At 52.4% G+C, this 9,760-nt stretch overlaps 1 protein-coding gene across 1 annotated transcript in view; it reads left to right on the plus strand.

The window, feature by feature from the left end:
- Positions 1-8,687, plus strand: part of CCDC113 (coiled-coil domain containing 113) — an 8,895-nt gene extending 208 nt beyond the window's left edge. The window contains exons 2-9 of the mRNA XM_026856799.1: positions 244-370; positions 2,367-2,528; positions 3,545-3,700; positions 4,144-4,224; positions 4,758-4,913; positions 5,918-6,025; positions 6,560-6,715; positions 8,421-8,687. Of these exons, the coding sequence (XP_026712600.1) occupies positions 244-370; positions 2,367-2,528; positions 3,545-3,700; positions 4,144-4,224; positions 4,758-4,913; positions 5,918-6,025; positions 6,560-6,715; positions 8,421-8,483 (1,009 nt within the window). The 3' untranslated portion in view covers positions 8,484-8,687. The remainder of the gene's footprint in view (positions 1-243; positions 371-2,366; positions 2,529-3,544; positions 3,701-4,143; positions 4,225-4,757; positions 4,914-5,917; positions 6,026-6,559; positions 6,716-8,420) is intronic.
- The last annotated feature ends 1,073 nt before the right edge of the window (positions 8,688-9,760 follow it).

Consider the following 9,760-nt stretch of genomic DNA (forward strand, 5'->3'; position numbering starts at 1 on the left):
TGGGTGAGGGAAAGGCTGTGGATGTTGTCTGCCTTGACTTCAGTAAGGCCTTTGACACCATTTCCCACAGCATTCTCCTGGCAAAACTGTCTGCTCATGGCTTGGATGGACACACGCTTTGCTGGGGAAAAAAATGTCTGGATGGCCGGGCCCAAAGAGTTGTGGTGAATGGAGTTAAATCTGCTTGGCAGCCAGTCACGAGTGGTGTCCCCCAGGGCTCAGCCCGACCCACTCTCTTCGCAGCGACGCCATCACCCTGCTGCGAATTGAGGTGGAAATGTTTGAGAAATGGTGCCGTAAGTTGGAGTCGTGCGGGCCCTCGCTCCAGCCGCTGTCCCAGCCGCAGGACGCCCCGCCGGAGCTGATGCAGGTACAGCTTCAGGGCCGGGACTCTGCCTGCCTGGCCCCAGGTGTTATAAACTGACTTCTTAAAATTGGCTGAGTCAGAGTTCCCAATTTCTTTATTTAGCAAGCGGCAACAAGCTAAACAGCGCTGAGCAGCCGGGGAGTCTCCTGCTCCAACAACGGACCGCACCCTCCAGGGCATTCTGTTTCAATCTTATACTACAAAGTATTACATAGTCATTATACACATATACATATTCATTACTTGAACCCGCCTACTCTCGCTTCGTATGGTAATTAGCTTATCAGTCCTTTATGCTTGCGCAGAAGTTGTTAAAACTACGGTCAGGGGTCTTCAAATCATGGGGGGTGGTCTTCTGGGAGGAAGGCCATAGGTCCTCCTCACCGTGTACGTTTCACCTTTCACTTGGAATGTGATGATCCTCTGAGTTTGCAGAGTTCTTATCAGTCTAGGCCCAGTAATCTCTTTGCATAATGAGATTCATGGTCGTGAACATCCTCCTGTTTTATTCAATTATGCGCCTGCAATTCTCCACATCTTCTGATGTACAGATGCTCCCTCTCTTGTTGTTCCCCCCTCCTCTTTCCTGTAATTTTTTTTTTTACACTATCATGTTAGTGCAATTAAGCATTTGCTGTTAGTATTACACAATATGCAGTAGTTCATATTACAGTTCACTGAATTTGATGAACAAACAGTTTACCACCTATCACACCAGGTACCAGCTTTGCAGGCGCGGGTGCCACCGTACTGCACAGAGCCATGAGCCTTCCTCCTTCGCAGCTCCTCTGAGCTCACTGCTCGTCGGGAGGCCAGCAGGCAGCTCCTCAGTTTGAAATGTGAAGTCCCACAACAGCCCTCTGCACTTGGGCTTCACAGTGACGAGCCTATAACCTAGACACCTGCTTGTAGAAAGGTGCTGCTGCTCTGTAGGTGTAAGAGTTTGGGCTGCCTTGCCCTTCCTGCGCTCAGTGTAAAAGCCAGGCTGTCTTCTCATTTCTCCTCCTTCGGCTGATGCTGTCTCTTCCCTTGTGTGACAGCAGCGTGTCCTCCTGAGCAGTGAGTGCCAGGGAGATCTGGAATGAGTTAACCTCCACACAGCATAATTTGAAGTAGAAGTTGAACAAATAGGGCATCTGGTGCCAAGAAAGCAGGAGATTTGCCCAGGGCCATGCCAAGTCTGATGCTCTTCTTACTCCCGGGGAAGTTCACATGGGCTCAGACCTGCATCCACAATTGGATACCTCCACTGAGGACGTGCTGCTCTCTTCCTTCTTGCAGGAGCCATGAACAGGCTTTTGGAGCAGATTTTTACCTCCTGGCCTGAACATTGCCTTTTCACCAGAGACACTGTGAACAGAAGCTCTAGACCCTTTATTTGCTCCTTTCAGCTAGCATTGTGCAGTGGGATTTAGCACCTGCCTGTGTCCAAAGTAGCTGCTTTGTCCCAGACAGAGCCCTTAGAAACTTTGCCTTTGGCCAGGTGAGCACTTGCCCTCTGCAAAGCTGTGCCTGCCTTGCTGTGTCCCCACGGCACCGGGCATTGCTCCCAAGTGGTGTCAGTTCTTCTGAGAGCATTACTCCAGCCTGCCCATGCTGCAGTAAGCTCAGCTCCTCAGGGCATCTGGCCCAGGCAGTGGTAGGAGACCTCATCTGTCATACACAACAATCAGCATCTTCCTTATGAAGAGGTGTTTTACCTGCCCCATGTGAAGCTGTTGCTCCAGCTTTAACCTGTAGCTCTTGATTTGCCTGTTGAATTGAACTGAAAGTGCTTGTGTAGGAGGTTTTGTGGGTGGATGAGAGGACAGATGGGGTCAGCCCAGGCATGGCTCTGAGTTACCTCTGCTCTGGAGAGGCTCCCTTGTCCTTGCTGTGAACTGGAATCCCTCTAATGTGACTATTGAGGTTCTTTTCTTTTTGAATACAGGAAAGTGCAGCCACAGTTGGACAGTGCTGGCTTTCTAATGGCATCTGCCTTGTTCCTTGGTTGTTGCAGATACGTGGCAGGTGCAAATCCAAGTTGCATAGTGTGACAGACTGTACTGTAGGCCTGACAGTGGAGCAGAAATGTGAACTGATTGAGTGGGAGCTGGCTGAGGTGAAGGATGAGATTCAGAGGATGAAGGAGGACTCGGAGCAGACCCTGCAGAACCCTGAGGTATGGATCTCTGGGACCCTTATGATCACCAAGGTGTCAGTCTTGTTTCTTTTCACACCTCTTTCAATATGCCATCCCTCAGGCAGTGAGACAGACTTGCTTGGTGAGGGCTGTTCACAGCAGAGCATTCCTGTGAGTGGTTCTGGGTTGAGAGTGGGAGCCAGAACTGTCCTCTCACCTCACCCCTTTCCTGAAGGCAAGTACACCAAAAGAGATCAGAGGTGCCCAGTCACTAAAGATGGATCTTATTATGGCAGGAACTAATAACAATACAGGCAAGGTGAAGATTTTTAGAGAAGCTCAGATCTGCTGTGTGAGATGAAAAGGTCAACACTTGAAAGAAAGATCTCCCTTTTGTCACTTTCCTGAAGGTGTGCCCTTTGTGCCAGACCTATTTTTAATTCTAGCAGCTCCCAGAAGCTCCCTGATTTGGCTGGGCTCCATGCAGTCCTCTCTGGGGTCTGCCTTTCCACTGTCTGGGATTTCTTCAGAGCTCTGAGTCTATGAAACTGACTTCCTGCTGCTGTATCACCATCTGCCTGCCCTGTGCTGGCTGCCAAGTCCCCTCCTAGCCAAGATGCTCTGGAGCTTTTGGGGAAGGAGAGACTTCTGCATTTGGTTCAGACCACCCATGCTGCCTACAGTGTCCAGGAGAGGTGGAGCAGGCAGCCTGTCCCTCTTGTGTGGCCACAGGGCATCTGCAGTGAACAAAGGGTGGTAATTTGTCTTGTGTTGGCTTAGTCAGGCTGGCAATCTTTGTAGGTCAGGATGGAGTGACATCTGTTGAAGCTGAGGCATGCGAGAGATTTCTTCGCTGTTCTGTTTGAGTCAGTGAAGTAGCAGTGCTGTGTGAGCCAGCACCATGTACCCTGAGCTGCACAGGGTGAAACTCAGTGATCCCACAGGAGAAATGCTTGTGCCACTAGAGAGCATGCCTGGTCCTTTCTGGTGTTCTCTGTTCCTAAAGCTGTTTGAATGGGGGAAGTTAGCTCTGTTCTGTAACTTTATTTCTGCAGGCAGTCATTGAAGAAGCAGATATTTGGTGGGCTGATATTAAGAAATCCATCAGTGACTTTGAGAAAGACATCATGAGCTCTATATCCAGCAAGAAAGGGAGTAACACAGCTTCTGAGAAGGTGCTGAGATACCTGGAGGAGAAGAACCACCAGAGGGTCAGTGCATCATGGAAAATTTGGAGGCTGGTCTGTCATCTGTCAAGTATATTGGTTAGGGAAAATCCTAGTCCCTGCACTCCTGTGTGGCCTGCATCATGTTTCCAGACTGTCTTAGCAGGTCTGTTTGGACAATCTTTGTCACACTTGGCTGTTGGTGAACTAGCCCAGGCGCCCACCAGGCTGCTGAGCTGTAGCACAGCTGTGAGCACAGGGGATGCAGGGAGGGCCCTTATGAGGCCCAGGAAGGCCCATGGCCATGGGCCCACGTTTGGGGCAGGGTGGTGCTGAGCAGAGTTTCTCGCTGGGCTCCTTTCTAAGCCAGCAGTGAAGACTGCAGTATGGGTGAAATGAATGGGAACTGCACCGTAAGGAGTGGGGTCTGGGTGCTCTTTCTCCTCGCGGGCTCTGCTGGCCCACTGAAATCTGCTGTCTTTCTTTATGATCTGCTGAGAGAGAAGTTGCTCTCAGAAAACTGTTTGCTCAAGGATTACAAGAAGAAGCTGCAGCAGCAGCTCAGGCAGGTGCGTGTGGCAGTTGAGGAGAGCAGGGACTCAATGGCCCCTTGAAGAATAAAAGTAGAGGCAGTGCAGATGCAAGGCCTGCTCTGTGCAGAGACGCGTGGCCCTCTTCCTCCTCCCCTTCCTCTGTTGCTCCTGGCCTTGCTGCCTTTGTCAAAGGGCACTGGTGTCCAGGTTCAGATCTGGCACATGTCTGCATGCATGGGATGAGACCAGAAGTCTCACAGCGTGGAAGCTGGCAGATGCCTTTGTGCCATTCGTGCCCTGGAAAAGATGTATGGTGGCTCCTCTCCCTGGGGACTGGCTGCTGCTGGCATGGCAGGAGGCTTGCCAGAGGGACCTCTCTGCACTGGTTGAACACTTGAAGCTAGGACACACAGCACAGGCTCAGTGGCACGCTGTGTCTTGCATTTCTCCCTGAGCCCCAGGTTTTCAGCTAGGCTGAAGAACCTGTTCTTTAGGTCTGCTTTCCCCACAGAGCAAAGCTCTGCAGCTGTGGTCAGCAATTTACAGCTCTTCTTCCTTGGGGTCTGCAGAAGGACCAGATGGGAGAGACACTCTGTGAGGTTCAAGTGCAGCAGCTGAAGGTTAGAAATGCCCAGTACCAGGAAAAGATCAAGGAGAAGAATGAGGAGCTGCTGCAGCTCAAACTGACCTCCCAGAAGACCACCCAACTCCTCAACTTCTATAAAGTGAGTGAACCTCCCAGTGCCTCCATTTTGCCTTTCTTCTGTTTACCTGAAAGGAAGCTGCAGAGAGCTGGGTTTGAGCCTCTTTAGCCTAGTAGTAAGCGACAGGACAAAAGGGAATGGCCTCAAGTTGTGCCAGGAAAAGTTTAGACGATGTCAGGAAGTATTCTTTACAGAAGGGGTTGTTGGGTGTTGGAATGGGCTGTGCAGGGAGGTGGCGGAGTCTCCATCCCTGGAGGGGTTTAAGCGTAGGGTCGATTTAGAGTTTAAGGATATGCTGTAGGTGGGAACTGTCAGTGCTAGGTGAACGGTTGGACTAGGTGATCTCCAAGGTCCTTTCCAACCTAGATGATTCTGTGATTCTGTGATAGTCACACACGAGCTGATTAACAGCTCTTGCATCCTTCCCTTTCTCAGTTAGAGGATGCTGAACACCTCCCTGCCTTCCCACTGACTTAGCCATTCAGCTGGGAGATTTGCCTCACACACCAAAAGCAGCAATGCCCTTATTCATATTTGACTGCAGCCTGATGATGGGGTTCATGCTTCGCTTATTTTACACCCCAGGGGAAAAATTCCAGTAGGAAAGAGCTTTAGTGCTGCCTTGCACAGGAAAATACATTTTTTACATAACTTGTGACATTTGAAAAGATGTCATGAGCTGCAGCTGCTGCTCTGAGTCTCTGCTCTTACCAGTGAAAAGTGCTTCTGAGCTGGGTGTGTTTGCTTCTCTCTGATCAGCCTTTCTTTCTGGGTCGGCCCTGAGCCCCAGCTGCTGTGCAGGGGGCTGTGCTCTCCTGTGACACAAGGACAGAAGGAAGCAGTCGCTGTGTGACCAGTGCATGATGCTGCCTTCTGCAGGGGATGAGTGGTGCCGCAGAGCTCCCTCAGGAGCAGAGCTCCTGCACTGCCAGCTGGGACCAGGCTGGAGGAGTAGAGGGGTGGCTTTGGAGGTGACTGGGAGCTGCTGCTGCTCTTGCTGATGCTGTCCTGCTTTCGTGTTCCAGAAGAAGCTGCAGGACGCCATGGAAACGTCCACTTCTCTGATGAAAGACATCTCCCAGAGGAAAGAGCTGCTGAAGAAAATTCGAAGAGAAGCTGCTCTGGTGGAGGAGGTAAGAAAGCGATTTGGAAGGCCCTGAGACTTCACTTAGGAGGACTCTTTTGAGGTACTATTTGTTGTATGTTGGATACCACCTGAGGCCTGGCAGTGAGCTGGACACCTGTGTGCCTTTCTGGGTCTGAGCAACTCCTGGAGCTTCTGCTGGTGCCAGCGAGCACAGGCAGGTTTGCAGAAGAGGTCACATTTTGGCCCTGGCTCCACAGGCACCTACCACTGGCTTCCTGAAATGCTGTTTCCTTGAACTTTTCATCAGCAGTATCCTTCTCAGGGATAGTGGCACTGCTGTCACACCAGTCTGGGAACACATAACCTTGTAGGGACACCACAGCTTTGGGAATCAGCTTTGACAGGCTTCCTAGCAGTGCTGCCCGGCAGGGATGGAGGCACCCGTGGATGCATCCCATGCTCCTCCCCCAGTGCTGGGGGTTTAATTTAACCTGCCTGCCTCCTTCCCTGGAGGACTGGCAAGCAGCTGACAGACATTTCCTTGGGATTCCCTTGCCCTTTGTCCTTATTTCTCCGACAGCAACGAGCCGAAGCTGAAAGAGTGAATCGGCAGCTGCGGAAGAAGCTCTCAGAGTACAGAGGCCCCTCCGTGCTGAGTTACGTTCAGAAGAAGATGGCAGTTGCTGACCTCGAGAAGAGCATCAAGGTTTGGCAGAGGAAGGTGGCAGTTGCTGAGGTGAGCAAGACTGGGCCGGGTGTGCGGGAGCCCACATATGCGCCAGCTGGGTGCTGGGGAGCCACGGCTGTGCCTGCCGCTGTCCCGGGGAGCCGGGTGCTCGCTGCCCACCTGGCAGAGCTGGAGGCTCTTCCTACTCACCAAGCTGTGATCGCTCCCTACCCCGAGGACAGAGGCTGGTTTTTAATGACACAGCTCAGAGGGGAAGCCCAGGCAAGGACACAGCTTGTAACTGGACAGGAAGCACCATCAGACTGTGGCTACACTGGAATGTGTCACATGTGTAAGGGGAAGGGGATGTGTGGCAGCCCAATACATTTCCGACTGCATATGAAACCTGACTCAGCCTTTTCCAGCGCCCCTGATGGCTCCCCAGTGTTTGTAGTCCTCTTTGATAGTCTCAAACATTTGTTACTTGCTCGTATCTTGACTCCTCCCTAATAAGGAGAGGCTGGTCAAGATCCAAACGGGAGTGTGTGGCAAAATTGCAAGAATTTCTCACAGGTGATTAGTGACAGAACAAGGGGGAATGGCTTTAAACTGCAACAGGGGAGGTTCAGACTGGACATTAGGAAAAAATTGTTCGCAGAAAGAGTGGTCAGAGAGTGGAATAGGCTGCCCAGGGAGGGGGTGGAGTCCCCATCCCTGGGTGTGTTTAAGGATCCTTTGGATGAGATATGGGGGACATGGGGTAGGGGAGAACTTTGTAGAGTCAGACTGAGGGTTCAACTTGATGATCCCAAGGGGCTTTTCCAACCTGAATGATTCTGGGATTTTAATATCTTTGACTCTTCTTCTGCCCCAGCTCCTGCAGCCTGAGAGGAGATGGAGAGATAAAACAGAGGAGCAATAGTCAAAGACTGGAGGTAGCAGGAGATGTCTGTATCCCTGCGCCATGTGCACAGCAGCGTGGGGAGGGAAGTGGCTGTGTTGGGTGGGACAGAGAGTGTTGTGCTGTATCTTGACACCCTGCTCGTCCTCGAGTGGCAATGGGCTTAGCTGTGGCTGGGACGGGGAAGGCTCTGAGCTTGTGTCTGTCCAGCACTTAACCCTCCAGCACCCCAGCCTGCAGTGGACAGTGCTTATGTGGTCCAGCATTTCTCAGAGGCCAGAACTGTGTCGATTTGGGCTTGACCCATCAGCACCAGTGCTATGAGATCAGCTACCGCGGAGTGGTGGCAGCCTCCTGCAGGCCTGTCTTTGCACAAGCAGATCCCTTCTCACCCAGCTGCTCCCCTGACCAGGCTCTGGCTTGTATGCTGTCTGTGCAGCATTGCCCAGAGTCCTGCCAGCCTCTGAGAGCTGGAGAGCAGCGAGGGCTCCAGGGGCTAAAGAAGGAACCTATAGCTGTCCCTGGGATAAGACTGAGGCTATAAACCTGTTTTCTTTGCTGGCCCCCTTTGTGGCAGGGCATGTCCAACACTCCTGCTACCATGCAAGGTACTGTAGGTTTCTATACAGTGCTGTTGTGTGGGGTCTGCAGGTTTCCTGTGCCATTCAGGGGAGAAACCAGAGCTGGCGTAGACCTCCAGGAGCTCTCCTCAGCATGCCACAGTGAGCACTGAGCTCAGCTGGGAGCAGGGTGGGATGAACGGGCAAGCAATACAGCAGCTCAGGCCAGGCTAGATTCCAGCCTTGCAGCCTTCTCCACAACATATCGCTTCTGTCTGAACATATTAAGGCCTTTTCCTTTCTCCTCTTGCAGATGACCTTGCAAAGCTATCGCAGAGCATGGAACAAGGTCAAGATGTCTGGTAACCAGTACTAGTCTTGTCTGATGCTGCAAGGCAGGCAGTGGAAGCTGCAGAAGGAGCCAACCCTGTGGGGAAGTTGGCTGTCAAGTGGGTAAATGTAGCACCCTGCAAGCTGCAGTGAAATGAAACCACTTCTGTGTGAAGCGATAAAGAAGCCCATGTCTCTGCTGTGAGGCTGTCTCCTTGGTCTGTCCCAGCATGTGCTGACTTCCACCAGGCTCTGCTGCCTGGCCCCTCTGCAGGCCCTGCTAGGTCAGCGCCTCTCCCCATCACCACAAGCAGTTTTTCTTGGGTAATCAAACCTGACATGTTCACAGGAACTGTCCCTTCTCTCTGGGCAAGCCCTGGTGATCACTTAATGCAGGAGGAACCAGAGGGGGTTCCCTGGGAGACGTGGGAGTTCAACATCTCCAAGTGTGCCCTGACAGTAGAAAAGAGCAGTGTGAGCATATAGGGCAAATCATTTCAACATGGCATACACGAACCAAGCAGGCTTTCTGATCACAAAAGGGCACTTCATTTACCTAAAGAAACGAAACAGCAAGAAGGAAGCAGCTACCCCTTTCCCAAGCACCTAGGTCAAGTGTAAGTGTCACTTGGAGATGGGAAGCGTTTTCCCACTGCAGGAGTTATAAATCATCTCAGATGGCTCAGCCTCAGATGAGTTCAGGTCTATCTTTCCCTTCTTGGTGTTGAAACCAACTTCCTGATATGTCCCCACTGCTGGCCTGGAAGCCTCCTCCCAGTCTTTGGGAGCAGCCTGCAGATCCACTCACACCCTGACTAGGGTGGGGAACGCGGGAGGCCCTGTCCTCTTGGTGCTGGCCACGACCCAGTTGCTGTAGTTGGACCCTGGGGTGTACAGGAGCAGTCTGTAGCTGCCCTGACTGGGCATGCCTGTCGGGACTCATTTCTCAGTCCCTCTAATCAGGCACATGACGGGTTGCCAGCATAACCCTTCTGAGAGACGAAAAAGGCAGGGTTGTGCCTCAGCAGTGCCCCCCTGCCATCACTCCCAGTGGCTGTGGACTTCACCAGGGTGAGAGGAGGGCACTGGTGCAGGGGGCTGGGTGATGTCCCTTTGTGCCCCCGATGAAGTGACTGGCATCACTTCCTGTGCCTGCCCGTGCCCCCATCTGCCCAGCCCCGTGCCTGGTCCTTCGGTGTGTACCACAAGGAACCCCTCTGGGTTTTGCCTCCTGAGCATCTCTGACTCCGGCCACGTTAAAGGCCTTTGGAGGCCCCGTCAGCAGGAGAGGGAGCAGGAGCAGTGCCCGCAGGGCTGCAGGAA

This window comes from Athene cunicularia, assembly GCF_003259725.1.
Source record: "Athene cunicularia isolate RWA chromosome 11 unlocalized genomic scaffold, athCun1 chr11_part1, whole genome shotgun sequence".
NCBI lineage: Eukaryota > Metazoa > Chordata > Aves > Strigiformes > Strigidae > Athene > Athene cunicularia.